Genomic DNA, 24,830 nt, shown 5'->3' with positions numbered 1-24,830 from the left:
AAATAAGTCACTTTTGTTTCAGTCGGAAACCTTTACCAAGTCAACAAATCAGATTTTCTTACAAATCAAAGGGAGTCCCTTACAAAGGCATACATATCTATCTATACATTGCAGGAACGTCTGTCTGTCTGTCTGTCTGTCTGTCTGTCTGTCAGTCTGTTATGCGCATATCTCTCGAACCGTTAGTCCGATGGATTTCAAACTTGACAGGTGTCTTGCTACCGGCACGAGTAAGTGCATTTGATGTTGTTTGGATAATAAATGCTAAATATATCGTTAAATATATAGGTAAAAGAAGCACACACTGGCTTTGGCCACTCTAGCCGCTGGCCGCTCCCACAGACCCACAAAAATGTGCAAAGTTGCACTACTTTGGACTGTCTTTGACTTTGAATAAACAAACGACAATTCCCGAATTTAAGGACGTTTCAGAATCCCACACATGCAAAGCACAGCCATCTACAGTTAACTGTCAAGCCACTAAACCTGTATGGAAATGATCACCTCTGCTGAAGTGTTAAATTTGTTAATGATCATACGACACAAGAAGTCTCTCTCTCTCTCTCTCTCTCTCTCTCTCTCTCTCTCTGCATGGGTGCACATACACACGCGGTCCGGTTCTGGTGGTTGATGAACACAGATATGTAGCTCTCATAACGGGCCAGTTGGGTAGCACACTGCCATGAGTCCATGACGCTAATGTCTGATTACTCCACATTTTCATTGTGATATTTTGTGATTACATTCTGAATCTGCAGCATTCTCTGTCAGGTAAATATAGTAGTACAATGTCTTCCTCTGATGTAGACGTAGCCTACACTGTAACTCGGTAGTAGGCTATACAGTGGAGGTGCATGTTAAGTGGTTTGGGGTCCTTCTTCAAGTAATTTTGGGGTACAATTTGGTTTTGAAGAATTCTACAAGCAGCAATACCACAGGCCAAGCAATAACAGGCACATTTTCAACAGCCACTGCAGTAGTATATCTATAAATTGCAGGAATGTCTGTCTGTCTGTCTGTCTGTCTGTCTGTGTGTTATGCGCATATCTCTCGAACCGTTGAGTCCGATGGATTTCAAATTTCACAGGTGTCTTGCTACGGGCACGAGTAAGTGCCAAGTTTGACATTGTTTGGATTAGAAATGCAAACAATATCGTTAAATATATAGGTAAAAGAAGCACACATTGGCTTTTGCCGCTCTAGCCGCTGGCCACTCCTCTCACACTGAGGACCAGAGACAGAAAGCAGCGGAGCTTTGGCGGCTAAAATGTGACATACACCTCAGACCCACAAAATTTGCAAAGTTGCACTACTTTGGACTGTCTTTGACTTGGAATAAACAAACGACAATTCCTGAATTTAAGGACGTTTCAGAATGCCTGAAGGACTCTTTTCCTGTTATTGTATTAAATTGCTGTGAGCTGGCAGAACGTAACGTAATTTCGGAGATTATACCTTCACAGCGCTGTGCAATGCGTTGAACCGGGTTGATACATCAGTTTTCATCAGAATCGCCTTGGGTCGGGTTAATTAAGTCTACTGCTAACTTACAACACTAATAACATTACCGTCGCCAAAATACATCCGCGAATCAAATCCATACTTCACCGTTAACCGTCAAGCCACTAAACCTATATAAACCTGTATAGAAATGAACACCTCTGCTCAAGTGTTAAATTTGTTAAAGATCATGCGACACAAGACAACACCTCTGTAAGTAATTTTGTGAATACCAAAGGCCAAGCAATCGCCCGTTCCAAACAGGCACATTAGTAACGGGCACTGCACTAGTTATACAAATACTGGAACAACCTGAAACCAGAGTTGTGCCACATTATGGGTAAAGTCTTATCAGAGGTACATTAAGAAGATTAAGTGTTGCGTAATCATGAAACGTGTTGTTCTTGATCCCCTTCTGCTGAGAGGTTAAGGCAAAGGTTGAGCTACTATACAAAACTGGGTTTCCTTGTCTTGAATCAGCAATTGAGTAAATGTCGACCTGGATGTACAGTATGTGCGTGTACTTGTGCGGTCATTTTCCTACCTCAGGACAACCCTCATCCCAGGTTCCAGGCTGATGAATGTGATTCTGGCTTTCTCTTCTACACACAGCAGGCAGCCGCTCATCACATGAGGCTAAAAGCCAGTTACCTTCCTGTGAAAGAGTTAACACTTTACTCCCACTACGACAACACCCGATGAATGCATACAAACATTACAAAAGGGATTAGAGCCAACACGAGTAGATGATTAATTATATGTCGATGATTTAATATTTTGATAATTGATAAATAATCATTCAATTAGTCAGTTGATGGTTTCAGCTACTCAAGTGAGAGATATGGTGCTTGTACTTGTCTTAAATTAATTGAATATATTTGGGTTTTGAACTGTTGGTCAGACAAAAACAGACATTTGAAGACATAATCTTAGGCTCTAGAAAATTGTGATGGGCATACACACCAAACAATTAATGAATAGGCTAATAATCATCATCATCAATAGTTGCAGCTCTAAAAGGGATTCATTCAATTCAAATTCGCTAACTTAACTCACTTATAATTAGCTTCAAGAGCGTTTCTACAATAAAGAAGCACCAATACAGGGTTTCCCACCTCCCTGTCTGCTTTGACACAGAGTGTTGCATCCGTCAGGTTGCGAAGAGGGTGATACTGGTGCCAAAGAGTGAGAGTTACCGGGGAGCCATCAGACCACTCTACAGTCGGAGATGAGGCCTTTTTCCAAAGGCCGATCCACGCCTCGATACTCTCCCCAGAAACTGTGAAACATGAGGGCACGCACACACACAAAATGGTATTTAGTATCCCCTGGGTATACTCCCAGAGTGTTTATAACAAGTCGAACTTCATATACTATCTGCATTGCACGATGCTGCTTACAGTTAGCCAGGAGGTTGAGCAGCATTTCCACGTCAGACAGAGAGTGGAGGCTGGTGAGGTTTGCCCCCTGAGAGCCACAGGCCCGGGAAGAATCCTCCCAGCTTCCTGCTTCTGTCTCTGACAGCAGCCGGTAGCAGAAACCATTATGAGGCCACCAACCATTAGCACACTCTGTGCGGATATACTGCCAGTTCTCTGTAAGAGGAAAAAGAATTGGGAGAGGGGAGGAGGAGAAATAAGAACACAACAGAATAGAATAACACAGATTCACAGCAAACATTGTTTTGGTCTAACCACCAACAGCGCAATAGAGAGAAGGGTTAAAAGTCAAACTCCCCAGGTGCAGTGCAGCTGTTGAGGCCAAAAGCTACAAGAGCTAAAAAAGCTGCACTACAACCCATAATTCATCCGTTCTACAGTCCTGGATGTCAGATATTAAAGCAATGCACGTGTGCAAACACTCTCACCTAGTGGCTCGGCTCTCTGGGTGTCGTTAGGCGTCTTCTTACAGATGTAAGGCAGAGCAGACTCACAGGACAGACTCTGCCAGTGACCCTCGAAGGCTGAGTTGTACACTCCACACTGGCTGTTGTCCTGCAGCGGGCTGGCAGGCAGAGCTGATGGGAACACAGTGATGGGAGCAATGTTTAATTTTCCATGTTTTCTTCCTCATCTTTAGTTCCTCATTGTTAGAGCAACTTTTTCATTTGCATCAGTGATGGGATTCATGTTCTGGTAATAATCTTTTCAATACTGAAACTACAACAGACAACTCTCATCTCATTTCTTATTATGTTACATAAGGTGTAGAGAAGTGCCAGCTGAGAATGAGCGCAATGCATTGTATTACTCAGAGCAATTAACACTCAACGCTCTACAACGTCACTAAATGAGCTGATGAAGGTTCTCTGGCTCATACATGTATTTACGTCATGCACACATTTTACAATCTGTTTCCACACTGTTCATCAACTCAAGAGCAGGTTTTAAGCACACTTGAAGTGCACAAAATTGCAAGCGCTCTATACGATATAACAATAAACCTACTGAAACAGAATTCTTTTTAAAGAAACATATTACACACTGAACATATTCATGTTAAAAAAAATCCCATGAAACATTGCCCTCTCATTCAGCCCTGGAGTAAACAGATCATCAGTACCTGTGGTGAAATTGACCAGTGATAGAGGTGCTCCATCAGACCACTGCCACCCCTGTCTATCCTTCAGGTGGTTCAGCCCGATCCATACCATCGCTCCAACACTTGCCAGTCGATCTACCACGAGATGCAAAAGCACAATGTTGTCAGCAAATCTTATCTGATGTTCTTAAAAAAATAAATTATTGGTAAACTATCAGCTGGTATCACATATCACTGTGGGATTTTAAATTAACCAGGACAGCAGACAGTGATAAAATACATACAGAGTGATCGAACAACACCAAAACCTAATCTGAAGCAGTATGAATGAAGAATCTGTACAGTCTAGTGTAATGTAGTTCTAGTTCTAGTGTACTGTTACTGTTACAACATGTACTGTACCTGTAATGATGCAGGTACAGCACATGGTGGATGTTTCATTCAGCAGCTTTATGGTCCCTGCATGTGTTTTCTACCAGATGCCTACCTCTGATGTACCTGTGCTCTGCTAGGCTGGTGATGCTCAGCAGATTTCCACCTTGAGCTTGACAGGTTGACAGCGCCTGACTCCAGGTTAGGATGGTGTACAGGTTGAACTGGTAACACGCATGCAGCTCCTGGTTTGACTCCCAGAAATGCTCACAACTGGAATCTATGAATAAAGCCATGAATTCAAAAGGCAGTATGAAGTATATGCAGTGCACCATGGTCTAAAGTTAATGTGAGCATAGAGCAAAATGGCCTGTCAAAGAAAAAATGAGAACGCAGCAAACTGTCACTTCATTTTCACATGATACTGGGTTTGTATCTCTTTTGAGTCAGATAAAATTTGCAAGAATGTCATTATGGTGTGGTAGGAAAGATTTGAGCTTACTTAGACCTTAGTCTCGCATGGCCAGACCTATCTCCACAGCGTTGCAGAGAAAATAATGGTCTGATTTACTGGCATTTCTTTAAACCAATCACAATCGTCTCGGGCGGTGCTAAGCCCTGGACAAAGCAACAGTGCCTGTGCAAAATAGCCTCGGGAAGGAACTTGTTTTGTTGGAACATGTGCACGTAGGGAGGCGAGCTCTGGAATTAAGATGGCTGTCGAGTGTGTGATGAGACATCGGTGTATCTGATATAGGCGGGCCAGAGGCGAGTTAAACAGATGACGACAGCGCTGCGATGTCGAATCAGTCAGTAAACATTGGTCATAGTCTTATTCAATTGCGTGCAGTGATATTTTTAATGCATGCTTGGTGCCGCCCCTCGAGTTGGGCCATTTTCATCACTCATAGCCAGACCCTTAAACTTTCCGATTTGGGTTTGGATTTTCAGGCTAGCTCGGAGGATGTTTCCCAAATCGACCGGAGTTTATAATGCCAACACAAAGAAAGCGGAAGGTGAGGGACACCCGGCACCGGAACAATTGTGTGATTGTTGTGATCACAGTATATTGTATACTACTACCATCAACCACTAGGTCAGCATAAGCCCTAATAGATATTGTAAAAGTATTAAATGTATGGTTTATTAGGCGTTTTAATTTAACAAATTTCCGTGACACAAATTTAATTATTATTATAAATACACTATAAGGCAAAAAGTAAATGGACACCCAACCATTACACCCTTATATGATTCTTGAACATTTCCTTTTAAAACCATTAATATGTTGATATGACTACTTAAATTGAGCACTGACATTAGGCCATAATGTCTGGCTTACAGTTGGCGTTCCCTTTCATCTCAAAGGTGTTGGCTGGGGTTGAGTTCAGAGCTCTGTGCAGATCAGTCAGGTTCTCCACACCAAACTCTATATATATATATAAATATTTCATTATGGACCTTCCTTTGTGCATGTGGGCATTACGATGTTGAAACATACTTCAGGCCATGTAGCGTATTTACTCATGTTCCTTTCTTACTCTATGGGCATCTGTGTCCATTTTACCTTGCACCGGACAGAAGCCCCATCTTTCGGCCTCATCGTAGCGAGTGGCGGTAGCACACCACTGAAGATGGTCCTCGCGCCCCTCGGTTGTGCACTCTGAGTACCATTTGTTGTTGTATTTAAAGGGCAAAGCACAGGGCATGCCATGTGCATTTCCCAACAAAGTGTGGATATCTGAAAATAAGACACAACTAGTATGATTGTAAATGACAAATTTATATCCTATGCAGGCAAGTCCAAAAAAAATTTTGTGTTGCATAAGTGTCTGAAATGTCACCAAAGAGTCAGAGAGAAGATACAGGATATTTCAGACGTTTACCTTCATATGGATATGAGCAGGGCCCCTCTCTAGGGGTGTTGTACCTTTTCCACTCATGATAGGAGTTTTTCTTTACCACCACCAAACGTCCGGCCACAGCCACCATCCACTGGGATGCCCCGTACAGCATGTTTCCACTGCAGCGCCACCACAGCACAGGGAAAGCCATGTCGCACTCGAACGTGCCGAGCGGCTGCGTCGTGTCAGAGATGTTGAGGCCCAGGCACATGCTGGTGCCCAAATTGAAGAGGCGATGTCGGGAGACCCACTTCCACAGCATGCGGCGCGTGGGCCGCTCGCAGTCCTCCAGCACCAGGTTGGAGCGATCCACTGTGATGCAGCGTTTCAGCGGCTCGCTCTCCAGGATAAACAGACCCTTTTCTGGAAAGAGATGGATGAGAGACAAGAAGGAAAGGAGGGGAGGGGGAGGTGTGAAGAGAAGAGGGGTGAGAGACATGGGGGAGGAAGTGAGGAATTTATGTGAATGTGTAACACAGAGAGGGGATGATGGATGGATGGACTGGTCTAGTGAGTGAGAGCACGAAACAATATATTAATATACTGTATGATAGCATACCTCCTCAATGGGATACAAAAAAAAATGTACATAAAGTCAGTTCAGAAAGTAAAGTGCAAATTCATTTTTTCACCCCCGGCTTCTATATTGATATATATATTGATCTATATCCATCCTCTGTGTATATGGACTATATATCTATATGGACTATACCATCATATTAATATACATACACATATCAAATTGTGTATTGAATGGGAACAAGAGTTTTTTTTAATCTGATCTGAACAAAATTAGTACCATGACAATGGTGAGATACAATTTGAAAACTAGAAATTATGCAACAATCAAATATTTAAATTATGATTATTTATTTGATTCATCAAGGTTTTTGGAATACTGTACAATATATCAGAAAGGTTCTCACAATTTCTCAGCACTAGGTGACATTCAATTTGCTTGTTTTGTGCAAATAACAGTCCAAAAAGCATTCAATTTTACGATATATTACAGTAAGTCTATCGACTAATCAGTTCATCAATTGTCTCAACTCTAATTCAACATGCAATGATATAAAACTGAGGAAATCAGTGTATCCTCACCTATGAGAAGCTGGAATCAGTGAATGCTTGATGTTATTCCTTCATAAACTAATTGATTTTCAAAAAATAACATTGATAATCACGCAATAGACTAGGCAACTACTTCAGCCCTATTGCAAAGAGGATCACATGTTAACCATCTGCATGTGTCCTTATTCAGATGTCACTTTATTAGGTTTTTATAATGTTTAATTTTAGTAATTAATTAATCTTGGGGACAAAAAAAAAATGGACAGCTCATGTTTCTCTTTATCAAAAAGAACTTGCACATTTAGCTTGTCCTGTCCTTTACAGATAAACTAAATAACTGTTGGCAATGTGAGCCAAGCTGCAGCAGTGAGGCTCAAACTGTGGTTCAGAGGCCAACTAGGGAACGTGGAGATAGTTTAGGTGGGGTCCCCCATGAGACTGAGGAATAGTTTGATTTCAGTCACCATCCCTTCACACACAAGATCAGCACAATGACAACATGTTGTCATGATTTCTCTGTTCTCCTCCACGTTCACTAATCAGTAGTTATATACGGATCTGCCTAATTACCTAAAAGCATAGGACAAAAGATGAAGGGTGGGCTTATTTTTGCAGGAGATCATTAACAGTAAAAAAAAAAAAATAATAATAATAATAACAAGCACCCCCGAGCAGCAACTGTAGCCAGATGATTTCACTTACTGTAAAACTCCATGAGCTGTTTTTTCTCCAGGACCTCATCGTCCTCCTCGGTGACACACAGGCAGCTTTTCGCCAACAACACTGCTACACAAATAGTCGCCACAACAGCCACGGAGTCGAGGAAACGAAACAAATGCATTAACATTTCGACGGCGGGATACAATGTTGAAGTGCAAATGTCCGCACATTCCGAAGCTCCTGGTCAGAGAGAGTATTTTTGGGCTCGTTGTTTTTTTTTCTCTCATAGAAAACTTTGAGCCGAGAGAAGTTTTTCAGCGGGGGACCAGCGACGTCACGTCTGACGGAGGAGCTGCTGCTGCTCTGCCGGGACAGAGCTGTACAACTTTATTTAGACTGAACAAAAGGGCTCACATAGATAGATAGATAGATAGATAGATAGATAGATAGATAGATAGATAGATAGATAGATAGATGGATAGATAGATAGATAGACAGACAGACAGACAGACAGACAGACGGACAGACAGGCTGGCAGGCAGACAGATAGACAGACAGAGAGAGAGAGAGAGAGAGATAGACAGACTTTCCCATTGTAGAATAGAAATATAAAGTTCCTTAAAAAAAATAGAAATAAGTATTATGTCCAAATATGAGCATTATACTACAATAGTACAATATATGAAAAAAATAGAAATAAGAAATATGTAAAAATATACACACCACAATTTATAACTCTATAATCTATGATTAAGTGTATTAAAATGTATAGACCTAGGAGGGGAATTAGTAGTGTATAAAGTACTTAACATTACCCCCATCTTTACCAGCTGCAATATTAAAGGAGTGAACACACTGACAATGATTAACAATGATAATCCAATATTATAATATACATTATTCTGAAATGGGCCAATCTGTATAAGTAATTCTACTTTTGGTACTTTAATATATTCAGATGCTAATACTTTTGTACAGTAACATTTTAAATGCAGGACTTTTGTAACAGAGTAGTGGTGGGAAGTAACTGAATACATTTTACTTTGCAGATTCAAATTGATAAGTTTTCAATAATTGTAATGGAATATTTTAACATTGTGGTATTGATACTGCAATTTACTGTTGCACTTCCATAAAGTTGGGGGATTCACAAGAATTGAAACAGCAGAGGCCAAGACATCCTGACAGACTTGTTGATTGATCAAAACTCCAAAAACACTGGATCCTATAGTTTCCCATAATGCAAGTCTATAAGAGCATCTTTCATTACACCCCTCCTTCCTCCTAAATGCACACATCTTGCGAAATCCATACCCCAATCTGTGCATGGCAGCGTGGTGGCTCAATGGTTAGCACTGCAAGAAGGTTCTAGGTTCGAATCCAGGTCGTTCCGGGCCTTTCTGTGTGGAGTTTGTGTGTTCTCCCCATGTTTGTGTGGGTTTCCTCCAGGTTCTCCGGTTTCCCCCACCATCAAAAAACATGTACTAGGTTCTCCGGTCAGTGCCCTTGATCAAGGCACTGGCTCAGATCTGGAGTTGGTCCCTGGGTGCAGTAAATGGCTGCCTCCTTGACTGCTCCCTTGAGGGATGACTAAATGCAGATAATTAATTTTGTTACATGCATGTGACCTTTACCTTATCCTGATAATGCCGGGATATTTTTTCAGGCTTTTTAAAGCTCCTGCAAATGGTTTCTCTTTATGGGGTCATTGGATGAAAAACAACTTTATTAAGTGAATTGCAGCATGTGAGCACAATATATACTGTAACACAGATCCTTTCTAAAAGAAAGGGCCACAAGAATATATTATAACGCAGGACCCAGATAATCTTTTACATTAGCGTTGCACATTTTTAAGTAATCAAATTACCAAAAAAAAAAAACTGACACACAATGAACCTGAGCTTTCAGGGCCCCACGCAGTTTGTCCGGTGGGTAATTTAACATTGAGTGCGTGGAGTAGGAGAAAATGGAAACACTCAAGTCAAGTTCAAGTACCTTAATTAACAGTTATTGAGTAAATTCACTTTCTTGCTTTTCCATCACTAGTCTGAAAAGAGAAAATACAGGGATGACTCTCTCAGAGTTCACTCTCCCACTGTAAACAAAATCAACTTTAAATTGTGTTTCTTAATGCCAAATCTTACCAATAAGTTTCAGAGGATTTGAGAACTACAAACAAACAACCTTGAATGCGGAAAGTTGCATTTTACAAAGAGTCAAAATTCAATTTTATTTATGTGCCATGCCACTAAAAAAACTCAATTATCAACATACAAGGCTCAGCCTTGCTTAGAATAAAACAACAAAGACAATATAAAAAAAATCATATGAATCCACCAGCAACCTATATTTACATTCAGAATAAAACAAAACAAAAATTTCAGTAGTAGACCACTTGTAGTGTACACTCTTCCTTTCCAAGCTGCATTTTACAGTAGACAAAAGTTTGTTTGTAGGACCATGCATCAGGAAAGTGCAGTGTTTAACAGTACATCGACAGTGCATGTTTACAGCAGCAAATTCATCATGTGTGTTTGTCTGTTCAGTGTTGTCTACTGTGCTATGCCACCTCTGAATCAACTCAGAGATTCGTACAAAAACTAATTTTAGTACGTTTTTCCCTTTCTGTCTCACACACACACACACACACACACACACACACACACACACACACACACACACACACACACACACACACACACACACACACACACACACACACACACAAACACACTCATATCTTGGTTTGCCTCCAGTTTATCATTAGTAGTGATCCAGTGTAATGATCTTTTCTCTCTCTGTCTTCTTATAAGTTACATTTTTGAATGTAGATGTTGAGCTTTTGAACAGAGGGTTGGTCCCCTGCAGAGAGACAAAGAAAAAACAGAAATTAACAATCATAATCATTTTGAATTAAAAAGATAGAACAACTGACAACATATTGTCACCAGAACATTAGGGCTACAACAACAATTACCATGACATGATTACCATTACTTTTATTTTCTAAAAAGCAAATGTTACTTAAAGAGAAGTAAATAGTGCTTTTGTTGGGGGCCCGTTTTTGCTGTGGAAGAGGTAAAGTTCAGTTTAGGGCTTAACTTTAAAACCCTTGGTGTCTGATTGTCGCAATTGGCATCAAAATCCATCCTTCTTCTCTGAGTCATAACTCAGTCAAATCTAAACACACAGATAAGTTACCCATATTTTTTAGATTTGGTGTGATTTACACTTTCCGAAGATTACATTATCTCCAATGTCATTTTAAACAAACATCCGCTTAGAAATTTTAGTAAAACAACACTGCTCAGAACTTGCCTTTTGAATCATCAAAGTGATAGTTGTCTGTACAGCCATGTGTATATTACAAACTAATAGCAAACTTTTAATGGTGCCAATTTCCAAAAATGTTAATAATTAAAGGCTAAATGAAACAGGGTTCAAGTTGTAGCCCACAGCCTACTAGCTAATGCCATTGTTACATTATACTTCCAGTTTACATCTCACAAGATTGATTATCAAATTGATAGTAATTACTTTGTCTTTGGACAACAACAGAGGTTTATGGCACAGAATAAGCTATATCAGGCTTTGGCTTATCACACACGATACCTGTTAGTAGGATCAATTTAATGTTGGTTTCAGTGACAATAAGAATAATATAGAATATTACTAGCCGTATCTTACTGTCTGCCATTTTGCCTTTGCCCTCTCAGCCTCAAACTTGGCCACCTCTTTGCGGTCATGGACTGACACCAGCACCTTCCACACAGCCAGCAGAATCAGGCCGATACACACGATGGAAAGAGAGACCCCTAGAATAATCATGGGGATGTTGGGAGGCTCCGGGCAACCTGCAACAGGACAGAGGATGTCATAAGACTCACCACCAGAACTCCCCTTTTTGTTTCATCTGTTTTCTACGTCGTTGTAAAACTTACCGTACATCTGGAGATCATAGACAATGGTCCCCGTCTCACTTCTTACTGCATTAAATGAGATCCGGCACTCATTCTCCATCATCAGCGCGCATTGCATAGAAGGGCTCTTGTCATAATCTAAGAGGAAATGTGAACATACATATCCATAAGGAAGGCATGAATCCATCGTATATCATCTTCCCTTTCAACATTGTGCTGAGAATGTAAAAGGATATACTCGCCTCTGTTGTGCTGTCAGTGTGAGTTCCATATCAAAGACTACAATCTGGTGTGTGTGCATGTGTGTGTGTGGACCACACCATTGTATTTCACAACTAAAGCCTGAAAATACTCTGTGATCATCAGATATACCTCTCAGCTTGCACAAGTATAGCAGGTTTAAAATAATCTCTTCTATAAAGGAAGACGAGGTCGTTTGGCTATTCACATGCACTACAATAGCTCTGCCTGTACGACAAGGTAAATAATATGTTCCCCATTGTCTGGTGCTGCCTGAATGGACATGGATGGTGTTGTGTTAGAGAGAGGGGGTACAGGCTTCAGAGAGACACCCGAGTCGATGCAGGTCAGCATTCCTCCTAATCTCTGACCCATGGGGAAACTTATCATGGCTCTATGTTGATACCACTATCAAAAACACTGAGCTGAGAGAACAAACTCCAGCGACAACAAGCATTTACTGTACACTACAGGTAAGTGAATGTGCTGAAAGGCCGATGTAAAAGGACTTATTGTACATTTTTATAGTGTTAATGTCGGTGCACATCCTGTAAAAAATGGTCTTCTTTAATTCTGTAGGAATAGAGGTTTATTTTAGAACACGACTTAGCTGCTGGATGAAAATTTGATATTGTAACTATAATCTTTAAACTTAAAGCGGCTTACCTTACCTTATTTTGCACGTTTTAGCTAAATAAAATCATATCATAAGTTATTTCCTTCTAAATATCCCCTGATTTAATTCCATGCCAGTGCAATATGAATATCAACTTGCACAGAGTTGAAACCTGCTAGAGATCCTTCAGAGAGAAGATTTAGTGACCTTGTTTGCCTTCAGTGTTGTATCCTTGTCAAGGACTGTTTTGAAAATTCCTCCTTGTTAATCTCTTCCAAGAAACCATCACATTCAAGTTTGGCTGCCAAAAGGCCATGCAGTCCTCAGCTACTGTATGTTATCAACAAACCTGAATGAGAAGCAATATGCAAACATGGACACTTTTTTTTTAACAATGGTTTCTTTGTGGTGGCCATTTCTTAAGTTTTAAGATTTTTAAAAAGGTTCCCACTAGCTCTTTAAGGCACAAGAATGAAAAAAAAAACAGTCCATGTCCATGAGATTGTAATGTTGTAATGTAATGTTGTGATACATGGACTATTTGAAGCAAGTTTCAAGGATCAGCCAGTTGATTTTCACACTTTACTTACATGTCTTGTAATATGTGGCTGCTTGGGAAGGTATAAAAACAATTCTAAAAACGTTTATGCTATATGTTTTTAGAATTGTTTTTTTGCTTTGGAAAATAGATAAGTAATATTAAGTGCATGCACAGAGCTAAATTTTAATTTAAATCACATTCTCCAATGAACTAAACAAATTATTAAACCCTTTGCAAAATCAACTAGGCCTACATAAATTAGAAAAGTTGACAATTTTGACACATGCTAGACAAGAGCTGGGCAACAATTCAATATGATTGTTTATCAAATTTCATTATAAAAATCATATCAGGATGATTTGCTCTTATATGTCATCGGAATCCAAATTTGTTTTCCAACTTGATGATTGATGATTGATGATCCAATTCAAAATGAATACAATTCTAGAGTGATTGAAATTTTGTTTGGCAGATGCAAAGCCTTTGTTCTCCATGTAATGCTTAACAGTCAAACAATTGATTTAATGTCTGATTTTGCATGCACTGATATATTGTGATAAATTTCTATATCTATATTAGAAAATACCAATATTAAAGTCTCGATTATGATTTGAACCATCGTATCCAGCCAACAACAAGATAAGATACAGATACAGAACAGGTAGATTATGATATGCTTTACCTGCTGTTGTGTTGATGGAAATTTTAGGGGTGCTGCACTTTTGATCACACAACTTGCCATCGTCCTTATCTAGCAGATGGCACTCTACACAGGTCCTGGTGTTAAAACAAGTGGAAAAACAAAAGGTCAGGTTTTCCTTAGAGATGATACAGTACCTCTCTTTTGTTTATTTGTTGATTTATTAAGGATCCCATTAGCTGAAAGTCTATGCAATCAGCTAGTCTCCCTGGGGTCCATTCTAAAAAAAGAAATTACATTACATTACAACAACAATATACACATTTCAATCATAACAAAATCGCATATACACATTTCATATCTATACATACATACACAACCACATACATACATACAATCTAGTTTCCATTCATAGTAGGACTAAATATTAATACAATATTAATATAATTACTTTAATCAAAACATATAAAAACCTACATCAACACAAAACATCTAAGATTTCTTTTGAATGACTGCTTATTACAAAGCTGACGCACTTCAATAGGAATGTTATTCCAGATGACAATAGCTCTATACAGGACAGTTTTCATCATAAAATTAGTTTTTGGATAAGGGATTGTTATATGACCAGTATTTGCCTTTCTAATGTTATGATTATGCACAGAGTTGCAATACACTGATTGATTAAACTGAGAAATCGGCATTTTCATTGTCAATGTGTTATATATCATAGTACCTAAAGTAACCTTTTAATGTGGCTTCAATCGCTGACGCAGTGAGTACAAAGAAATCACAGTGTTGGTCACTTATCACAGTTTTCCCAAGGCTTCACTCACTCTCTATCACCCACCTCCCCTATAACAATGGTATCAAATGGCACTAGCCCTGACAGCTGTTTTACAATGAGGCATGGAAATCTCTTAGTGCTGTGTTGGGGACATTAGCTGTCTTTTGATGTCACATGGAAGGTGTAGACACATGTGAACAAGGGGGACCAGAACCTGATATGTCTGTATTCAAAAGAACAGACGGATCATGTGGCACAAGGGTACAACATCTTATATCTTTCAGGTAAAGAAACAACAACTACAGAGGTAACACAGACAAAAGCCTTCACATTACATCCGTATTCACCTCTATGAGCTGATTGCATGAATGTGTTCTCACCTTGCAGAGCTACAGGCGTCTCCGCATGTTGGACACCTCTCACACTTGTCCCCAGATGCTCCGGGTACAGAGCAGACACAGTGGCCACACTCACATCTCCCCCGACCACTGCAGAAAGTGCCATCCTCTGACATGCACGCCTCAGTGCTGGTGCTGCAGTTACAATACTCCCCTGTCCAGCCGCTTTCACAGTGACACTCCCCGCAGTCACACACCCCGTGGCCTACGAACACAAAATCCCTAAAGCAACTGGCTCAACTCAAAAACAAGTGAATAATTCGGAACATTCATCACGTGTAATTACTCACCTCCACAGAGCTCCCCACGGAAACGAACACAGGAGTAATTGTCACACTCGCAGTAAGGTCCGTAGATGCGTCCAAAGCTGGATGCATGACACACACACTGTCCGCAGTAGCACTGCCCCTGACCACTGCATATCTCAGACTCATTGTGTGAGAGGCAGTTGCTCAACAAAGCTCTTTCCTCATTGCATTCACACTCCGATCCCAGGAACCCCGGCTGACACACACATACGCCGCACTGGAAAGCCCCCTGGCCCTCGATGCACTGGCTGCTGTTTGCTTCAGGAGGCTGCCGGCAGTCGCACGAGCAAAGAGACTCCAGTTGCACCTCCAGACTGTCCTGTAAACCCACCGGTTTGAGGGAGAAGTGGCGAACTCCGGACAGGCATCCTGGGAGCTCCACAGACACGTTGAACACTACCTGAGGAGCAAAGAAGAAGCCCCTTGAAAAGAATGAAATGATCCTTAAAAGTATTGACTGTGTTACCAAGGCCTGATACAGCTTATACCTCTGTAGAGATCCATTGTTGTCCAAAAGCTAGTAAAACACATCAATGCGCCACGGTGATGCGCTGGACATGTTCCTTCATTACGAAAAACAAGGGCACTGTATTTCATTTTGGATCAATCCCACATATATCATCCTGCTACCATAAATACTCACTAGAGCACCACATTTCTATTCCCCAACAAAGCACTATTTACTCCTCTTTGAATAATATTTACTAAAAAACTGCAGTGCTCAGCTGTTTTAGGAAATTATTTAGCCTATTTAAAAAAAATACACTTTGTAGGTGTGACACAGACAGGCTGGGAAAGTCAGAAACTATTAAGATACGAACTAACGCATTGTTGGTTTAGTTGGTTTAAATCACCAAATGATAAAAACCAAAGATAAAATTAGGGCTGCAACTATCAGTTATTTGTATTACTGATTAATATGTCGATTATTTTCTTGATTAATTGATTCATAATTTTGTCCATAATATATCAGAAAATAGAAACAAATGTCCATTATAATTACCCACAGCCTGAGGTGATGTCATCAAATAAAAAAATATATAACCATATAACCCAGATATATTCAGTTTACCATCATATAAGACAAAGAAAAGCAGAAAATAATCACATTTGAGAAGGGGGGACCAGAGAACGTTAGACATTTTTGGATGAAAAATCATTAATCAATTAGCCAAATAGTTTCTAGTTTTCTGACTAACTAATCGATTTATTTATTTTTATATTTTTTTTATAGTTTATATTTTTTTGATTTATATTTATATCATTGCAGCTCTCTGTAAAATAGCCCATACAGCTTTACACATCAAAAAGGGAAAATGGCCTCAAAATTGTATTCACTAGGACTTTTAATTTTTTTTTTCTCTTTGTAGTAGACGCTTCATTTACTTTATACATTTATTCAATTTCACTTTTATCATTTGTATTTACATTTTATATTACCAGGCGGCCTGAGAGTAAGAGTACATCTTATATCTCTATGATTATTTTTTTATTTTCCAATTATTTTACTGTTACTATCCTTTTATTGTCTTACACTCTTATCAGTTTGTCAGTCGCATGTTAAGCACTTTGAACTGCACTAGCCTGTATAAAAAGGTGCTATACAAATATAGAGAAAGAGCAGTTTAAAGCAAAACAACTGACCGTCTCTCCAGGTTTGATGTTGGAGCAGCGTTTTTCATCAGTGAGGACGGTCCCATTTGGGCAAATGGTTGTAAAGGACATCTGGAGCTCTTCTGTGTCTCCAAGGACCTCCAGTTCAATCTCTGAACGCAGTTCCTGGAAAACAGTGCAAATATATGTCAGCACCTTGTGCGGAAATGCAACTGGCAGCGCAGATCTGGCACTGAACAAACGGTTTTCCTCCCGAAAATAGCAAAAATCACCATCAAATCAATACGCTGACTCACAAAGTGGCATTTCCAGGGCTTTAAGTGGAATCACACTTTCACCCTGCTTTGACATGTAGCGTTTTTCGGTGAGTCATCATCCCAGGTGTGCTGGGCTCTTAAAAGCACCTGAGGAAAGGGCAACAGGACAGGAAAGACTGTGTTTGACTGACTAATGAACTCTGTGACGGACTGTCTGGGTGCTAACAGAGAGTTAATGTGTGTTTCCTGTAGCCCTGTATTTGTACTGTGCCTTCAGTGTTGCTAAGGCGGGGAAAACATGGGGATGTTTATGGAATACACACAATCGAAGACGGATTAAAGTGAAGTGGGCAAAACAGATTCAAAAGATGTAACTGTTATTCAGTAAATATGTTGAAGGGTATTTAAAGTGGGGTGGCTGAAATATCCATCCACTAAGCAACAAACATTAATCCAAAATTGCAGGTAAGTTTAAATACTAATCAAATGTCTTCTATCACTAAATATCCGTTTGTTTTTTATTTCCCTTAAAGAACCACAGCTATCTTTTATCAGTGCAATAATAAGGACTCCTCTCTTCAGTGCGGTTAACATGGCAGAGAATAAAAGGGGGTGTAAAAGACATAAATGATGAATTAATTAGAGGACTTGCCACCAGTCACTGCCGCCAGGGGGGATTTACAGAAGGAGTGCAAGAGGTAGTCAGAGAAAGAAAGATAGATAGATAGATAGAGAGAGAGAGAGAGAGAGAGAGAGAGAGAGAGAGAGAGAGGGGAAAAAGAGCAAGTCAGAGTCAGAAGGGATGAGGAGATCAAACAGCTGGGACAGGCAGAGACTCGCTGTCAAACATGCTGATGCAAGACACCGGGCGGGCGAAGGGGGAAAAGTAAGAAAGAATGAAAGAGGAAAAGAAAGAGAATGAAAAGGATTGGAGAAGGCAGAGATACTGTCTATTGGCTTCAAGATGTACGGAGTGTTAAATCATAAATGCTTTATGTTCATGTTTTGGATAAAACTCTGACTCGAGTCTAAAACATTTGATTCCAAATAAATGGATTTAATTAAACTGAACACAGTTTTTTAATAATGGCAGGTGTGTTCTGTCTTGTTTCCTATGACCAAAGGGTGCACACACACACACACACACACACACACACACACACACACACACACACACAGATCACCAAGACTGTTTACCTACTTTGTATGCTGTTACAATCAGTTCCAGGATGTTCCGCGAATCTGTCGCCAGGACTCCAACTGTGGCGCCAGGTATTAGATTTGCATAGTTCTGCAAGAAAAAAAAACAACAGATAAACATGAAAGTCAATGTTAGAAATGTGGGCAGACTTGGTTCAAGGTCCCGAAGGCAGAGTACAGAAGAAAAGAGGGCTAGTTCGAACAGGTACAATGAGAATGCAGCTCCATTGATAAATATATTAACCTCAGTAAACATTGTGCTCACACAAACACTTGCATTTTCCAGTTCTACAGTTTGGACATATTCTGCTAGAAAGAAATGAAAACATTTAAAAAGAAGAAGCTATGTTACCTTATAGTTCAGTTTCTGTCCTTCTGTCACAGCAAATATCAGTAAGATATTGTTCTCCACCACCTTATCAATCAACTGACCAAGAGTTGGATACTCCTGGAAAAAAATGGTGAAATGTCAAGCGGGAATGTGCTTTAAGGCTGTGACAATGCATTATAGATGACTCTAAAATCACTCATGTAATGAAAGTTATGAAACTGAGGTCACAGAATGGGTTGATATTTAAAAAAGAATCACAGCTATTACAGCTAGAGCTGGGCAATATATCGTTATTATATCGATATTGTGATATGATACTAGATATCCTCTTAGATTTTGGATATCGTAATATCGTCATATGACATAAGTGCTGTCTTTTCCTGGTTTTAAAGGCTGCATTACAGTAAAGTGTTGTCATTTTCTGAACTTTAATGCCAGACTGTTGTAACTGTTCTATTATTTGCCTTTACTCACTTAGTCATTATATCCACATTACTCATGATTATTTATCAAAAATCTCATTGTGTAAATATTTTGTGAAAGCACAAATAGCCAACACTACAATATCGTTGCGGTATCAATATCGAAGTATTTGGTCAAAAATGTCGTGATATTTGATTTTCTCCATATCGCCCAGCCCTAATTACAGCATAATGCAGAAGATAGACAAGTCTTTCTACAAAGAACCTCTGTGGACTCACCTGCACTGCGGACATGGAGTATTCATTGTTGGCATCCAGGTGACACTGCCCATCGTTGGGAATCACGATGCCGGCCATCTTACTGTCCATCCCAAAGTGTGAGTCAGCATCACTGACAAACACCAGCAAACGCATCGAATCATTCCTCCAGCCTATCTTGTCCTATCAGGAGACACATTATGTTGATCATCCTCCTTTTTATATCATCAAGTGAATAATCAAATAATGAAGTTGAGCCAACACAGATCACAAACTAACAATCTAAATATGATGAAGATGAGGAATCATTTTATTTTGGTTAACATACATGAAAGAAACAATTATTTACCACAATTTGCCCCCGCAGCTAACCAAAAAAAGAATAGACTAAAGCCAAGGCTTATTTTTGCCTATCCTATAATCCCCATAGAATCACCCAGAAATCCAATACAAATAAATGAAACTAAACACTTGAGTACAATCCTAGTAATACATTTCACAATTTACATTGTAATCAAATCACTTCATAACCCTTACTTAATTTAGATTTTAAAGCTAAATATCTTATAGATATTTGAAAATCAAAATCTCACCCCACAAACAGCTGCCTGCATGACGGCGTCAAAGCCACACTCTGGCACATCAATATTTGCAGATACTCGCTGCATTGCGATTATCTTGTTGAACTTGTCGGTGCTGCTCGTCAGGGACAAGACGTGTTTGTAGCCAAACGTTGGCAGGCAGGTTGCGCCAACGCTGCTGCAACACAGCAGAAGTCAAAAACCAAAGAGTTGAAAAATTAGATTCTCTCAGATGCCAAATGGCATTGCTGAAATGTCAAACATCGCAAAAGGGGATGCTGTTGAATGTCATCTTGCTGAAATTTTTAACACCAGAAAAGAGGATGTTGTTAAAGGTCATGCTTTAATATTTATTGTTTACCTGCAGGGGTTGGCCAGATCTTCTTCTGTGATTTTGATGAATGGCAGGATGGGTTTCTCCACAAAAGAGCCAAAGCCCATTCGAAATTTACTGGTGAGCTTGGCCATCTCTTTCGACAAAGAGGAGCCCAAGTCTTTGATCATCGCCAGATCGTCGATCATGGATGCTGACAGGTCCATCAGGTAGTATATGTCCACAGGATAGTCCTCTGTGTGTTGAATCTTGACCTGGAAAGTCACCTTGCTGCCTGTGCAAATAACAACCACCTTATTTCTCGTTTGAAAACAAGGAACTACTTCATCAAACCACAGTATCAAATCAGAATGCGCTGGGTGGCTTACCAGGACGCAGCTTGAGTGCCATTTTCTGCGGGGAGATCTGAGTGCTGTTTACGTTGCCAGTCTTCTTTCCGAGTGGGCGATCCTGCAGGATTTGACCTTTGGAGACAGGGAACTCCAGCTGGTCCCTGGCACAACCCTTTTCTAGTAAGATATCCAGTGTTTCACACCTTTCACTGACTGAAAACCAGTCTGTAAAATTCTGGGAGGTAAAGGAAAAGTCAGATTGAGATTGTTTTATAGTTGGCCATAAAATATAAGTTTTATTATCATGAAAAAACAAACAAGCAATGTCATTTTGCTCACCTGTGCCCAGAATACTTTTTTATTTTTTATTTTTTTGAATGCATTATGGCCATCTGCTTATATGTTGTGTTTTCATACATGCAACCCTGGCTGCTTACCTCCTGTGTGCACCAGGCACAGTGAGAACTGAGCTGCAGACACTCATCACAGGTCACAGCGCTGCCAGCTGAACATGATCCTGAAGCACACATCACACAGTGCACAGTCAGAGTGAGCATGTCAACAACCAACCAGAGTTTCAAGCAACACTTAAAAGTCTCAACAAGTAAGAAAATCTGGATTTTAGAAAGTATTTGGACTTGATATAATGAAAAATGTGTTTATTTTAAGATGTAATACATTCATTAACATATATAACTCTATGGTGAAGTGCAGTTTAAAAAAAAAATATATCTTTGCTTGCATATAAAAAAAAAAGTATTTTCACAATAAATCACCAGTCATAAATACCAACACAGCATTTATGGTCTCGCTCTTGAGCAACTGTTACTCTTTGTGCGCATTATAAACGTGTTGCCATTGATTTTTTTGAAGCCGAACAACAGTCCAGCTTACCTTCCACGGTGCTGATCCAGTAGCGGAGAATCAGGCTCAGCAGTATAAGCCCCATTAGTCCGTGAGGTTACTGGTTATGAGGGAACAGAAGAAGATTATTTCAAGTTGTCTCATATTCACACGAGTGAAACATATCCGTCCAGCGTCATGCCTCCTCTCTTCAGCCGAAAGTAGACTACAGATGGCAGCGCTGCCGTCCCGCACTACCTGGTGAGAGGAGGAGGAGGAGGAGGAGGAGGAGGGAGGCTGCCTTTACCTGCGCTGCCTTTTATGTTCACTTCCGTCCAGGTGAGAAAGCGAGGCGGGCGCGAGGAGAAATCAAAGCCATAAACTGCTGACATGCTGGCCGCCAACTGATTTGTTTCTAACCCTTTACTAGTCTGATGAATCAGGGTTGTTCCTTCAAAATAATTATGTAGTCATATTTCGAACTGATAAAAAAATATGATGAAGAAAAATTTACCAGAAGTTCACCAGAACAAATAGTAGAGCAAAAAATATAATAAAATAGGTATTAATATGCCTTCTGAGTGTAGTTATCAGGTGTTGTAGGAGTGCAGTGGTGAAAGTAAGTAGGCTAAATTTACTCAAGGTAGCCTACTTCTAATTTATGCCACTTCAACTCCTACTCAGATCAATATTGCACTGTTTACTCTACTACATTTATTTCAAAGTTATTGTTACTTTCTAGATTAAGCTTTTCTTTTCTTTTTTAAAAACATATAGCTTAGAGTATACAATTCAATGCAAAAATTAAAAGCAGTGTATATTATGGGCCTCTTGTCACTTTTCAGATGTCTACAAGTTGTTAGCAGAATTTAAATAACACCTTGAGGCCCAAAGAGATTTTCCAATATTTCACAAAAAAAGGAGATTTATCTTGTGACTTCTTGGAGGGGCCCGACCCCTAGGTTGGGAACCACTCGCCTAAACTTCCAAACTGTAGCCTATATAAAATAGTTAAAACTAGCTCTTATCATGTAACAATATATTACTGGCATTTTGCTGCAGAATGAGTATACTTCTACTTGTATTACTTTAAGTACATTTAGCTGTTAATACTTTATTTTTAACATATGTACCTTAGCAGAAGTTTGAATGAAGGACATAGCATTTTTACATTATTGTATTGGTACTTTTACATGCCTATTTTAGATAGATAGATAGATAGATAGATAGATAGATAGATAGATACAGTTAACTTACTTGCTTCACAGAATTGTTGTGGTGCCCACATTACATTAAGATATTGTTTACACCCTCATTACATTACTGCAACAATGTAATAGGCTTGAATTTAGCGTCACTCATATGGCTTAATCATTGAACTCTGGCCAAAGAGGAATAATAAAATACAGACAGGCCACGTCATAAGCAAATATACAATAAGCTGTATACCTCTATTACCCAGACACCTTTAACAACATAAGATTGTGAATCATTGTCTCACAAGAATGGTCTCAACTTGACAATTGACTCAAGATATGAAATGTGAGCCTGAATGTGTTCTTGTGCTGAGAGTATAATACGAGGGGGAGGAGGGTGGAGCTGTGTAGGTGTTAAATCATTGACAGCTGCAGTGCAAATATCGCTGCTTGTCCCAACTCAGAGGAATCTCACAATTCAGCACCACACCCCTCTGAATCTGGGTGAGTCCCATCTGTCACCCCAAACCAAACCCCACCTCCACCCCTCTTATACTAATCCCTCTCAAGCCCGCTTTTCTCCTCCTCCGTTCTTCTTTCAATGGCATCCCTCTCTCCTCAGCTCTCTGTACTTTGATCCACCTTACCCAGTATCCTTCTTGAAGTGTTGGTCTGTGAAATTGCCCTTTCATGTGTACCTCTTTGCCTCCTCTCCTCTCCTCTCCCTCCCTCTCCCTCTCCTCTCCTCTCCCTCCCTCTCCCTCCCTCCCTCTCCCTCTCCTCTCCTCTCCTCTCCTTGCTTGTCATTATTTTCTGAGTTTCAATCAAACTCCATTCTTTTGTAACTTCAGATTTTTAAGCTGATTTAATGTCCTGTATGATATGATCATGTGGATTATAGATGCTTACGGTGTAATAAGGTGTCACAGTTGCACCATACAGTTACTCACATTTGAACTTGACTTTAATTTAAATTTAAAACATTGCCTTTCAGTTAGGTGTGACGGAAATCTGACAGTAATGTTTGAAGCACATCATGACATGATTTTTAAAGAGTATCAGTCTCATCAAAAATTCAGCAATCCATAAATTACTCTCCCACATACTTCTCTCTAAAGCACTACACATTTCCTATGCATAGAAATGGAGATACACATTACTAACCCTGCAATGAGCCAACTCACCTTCAGGGGCGTCCTCTGATATCATGCTGTCTTGTCTCAGTCTGTCTTCCTTGTTATCAAGTGAAAAATTGAGAGAAATGGAGGAGTGTCAGGCTAGTACATTCAGTCCTATTGTATCCCGGCAGTCGTCAGAGTAACAGTAAACCTATTGTAACGGCGCCCTTTATGAAGCATGGCGCTAGGGTGACCCTGCTGCCCATGCTCCTTGGCTCATGTGTGCTTTTGTGTGTGTGTGCTTCTGAAAGAGGGTGAGTGGGTGTGCATGCATACTGGGGTCATGTGTGGCTGTTTGCACAAGCTCCAACTTGCCTGTGTGTGTGTGTGTGTGTGTGTGTGTGTGTGTGTGTGTGTGTGTGTGTGTGTGTGTGTGTGTGTGTGTGTGTGTGTGTGTGTGTGTGTGTGTGTGTGTGTGTGTGTGCAGGGGGAGGCTGGGATGATGTTGAGTGACAGTAACAACTGCTGGCTGTGAGACCTCCACAGGAGCCAGCTTCTTTATTAAGAGACAATCTGACTGATGTGATAGTGTTGCGCTCTAGAGGCTAAAGCTGGTGTGAACTGCAGTGAAACACTACTGTTTTTGGATTTCTAGTTTGGATTGTGTGCGTGTGTGTGTGTGTGTACATGTTTGCTGAAGTTCAATTACTTCCTGCAATGAGAAGGAGGAGGAAGCCGAGAGAAGGAGTGCCAGTGCTGTAATACAGCCTCCTTCTTACAGAAGTATGGCTGGAATGCAGGTGTTCACATTCATGCATATGTGAGTGCAACAAAGAAATAGAG

At 40.0% G+C, this 24,830-nt stretch overlaps 2 protein-coding genes across 5 annotated transcripts in view; both read right to left on the bottom strand.

The window, feature by feature from the left end:
- pla2r1 (phospholipase A2 receptor 1) overlaps window positions 1–8,409 on the bottom strand; it is a 28,760-nt gene extending 20,351 nt beyond the window's left edge. The window contains exons 1-9 of one of the 2 annotated variants that reach the window (XM_039794943.1): window positions 8,091–8,409; window positions 6,300–6,680; window positions 5,981–6,154; window positions 4,529–4,693; window positions 4,063–4,176; window positions 3,368–3,517; window positions 2,901–3,095; window positions 2,616–2,779; window positions 2,045–2,155 (exon numbers count right to left, since the gene is read on the bottom strand). In XM_039794943.1, the coding sequence (XP_039650877.1) occupies window positions 2,045–2,155; window positions 2,616–2,779; window positions 2,901–3,095; window positions 3,368–3,517; window positions 4,063–4,176; window positions 4,529–4,693; window positions 5,981–6,154; window positions 6,300–6,680; window positions 8,091–8,235 (1,599 nt within the window). In that variant the 5' untranslated portion in view covers window positions 8,236–8,409. Of the gene's footprint in view, window positions 1–2,044; window positions 2,156–2,615; window positions 2,780–2,900; window positions 3,096–3,367; window positions 3,518–4,062; window positions 4,177–4,528; window positions 4,694–5,980; window positions 6,155–6,299; window positions 6,681–8,090 lie in introns of those variants that run through there. The other variant, XM_039794945.1, reaches the window with a different exon arrangement.
- Window positions 8,410–9,756: 1,347 nt separating this feature from the next.
- Window positions 9,757–24,271, bottom strand: itgb6 (integrin, beta 6). Of its 3 annotated transcripts, XM_039794947.1 has the most exons (16): window positions 24,054–24,271; window positions 21,725–21,794; window positions 21,268–21,347; window positions 20,867–21,065; window positions 20,526–20,772; window positions 20,177–20,342; window positions 19,605–19,766; window positions 18,925–19,020; window positions 18,574–18,663; window positions 17,146–17,280; window positions 15,484–15,901; window positions 15,176–15,398; window positions 14,051–14,145; window positions 11,993–12,109; window positions 11,739–11,905; window positions 10,815–10,913 (listed from the first exon to the last, which is right to left on the bottom strand). In XM_039794947.1, the coding sequence occupies exons 2-16, from the start codon at window positions 21,777–21,779 to the stop codon at window positions 10,815–10,817; spliced, it is 2,349 nt and encodes a 782-aa protein (XP_039650881.1). In that variant the 5' UTR covers window positions 21,780–21,794; window positions 24,054–24,271. The 3 variants fall into 3 exon arrangements, with proteins under 3 accessions (XP_039650880.1, XP_039650881.1, XP_039650882.1); XM_039794946.1 differs by lacking the exon at window positions 24,054–24,271 and having other exon boundaries at window positions 9,757–10,913; window positions 21,725–21,777; XM_039794948.1 differs by lacking the exon at window positions 24,054–24,271 and having other exon boundaries at window positions 20,177–20,339; window positions 21,725–21,914.
- Between the last annotated feature and the right edge of the window lie 559 nt (window positions 24,272–24,830).

This window comes from Perca fluviatilis, chromosome 3, assembly GCF_010015445.1.
Source record: "Perca fluviatilis chromosome 3, GENO_Pfluv_1.0, whole genome shotgun sequence".
Taxonomy (NCBI): Eukaryota; Metazoa; Chordata; class Actinopteri; order Perciformes; family Percidae; genus Perca; species Perca fluviatilis.
The sequence above is the reverse complement of the archived record's forward strand: the minus strand, read 5'-3'. Positions and strand labels throughout refer to the sequence as shown.

Bases quoted from the DNA above. Each gene is read 5' to 3' on its own strand.
- itgb6 (XM_039794947.1), bottom strand. From the start codon at position 21,779: ATGGGGCTTATACTGCTGAGCCTGATTCTCCGCTACTGGATCAGCACC. The intron at 15,399-15,483 runs GTGAGTAATTAC...TTGTGTTCGTAG, and splicing joins CCGTGGGGAGCTCTGTGGAG to GCCACGGGGTGTGTGACTGC. The intron at 10,914-11,738 runs GTAAGATACGGC...GTCTCTCTGCAG, and splicing joins CAAAGGCAAAATGGCAGACA to GGGACCAACCCTCTGTTCAA.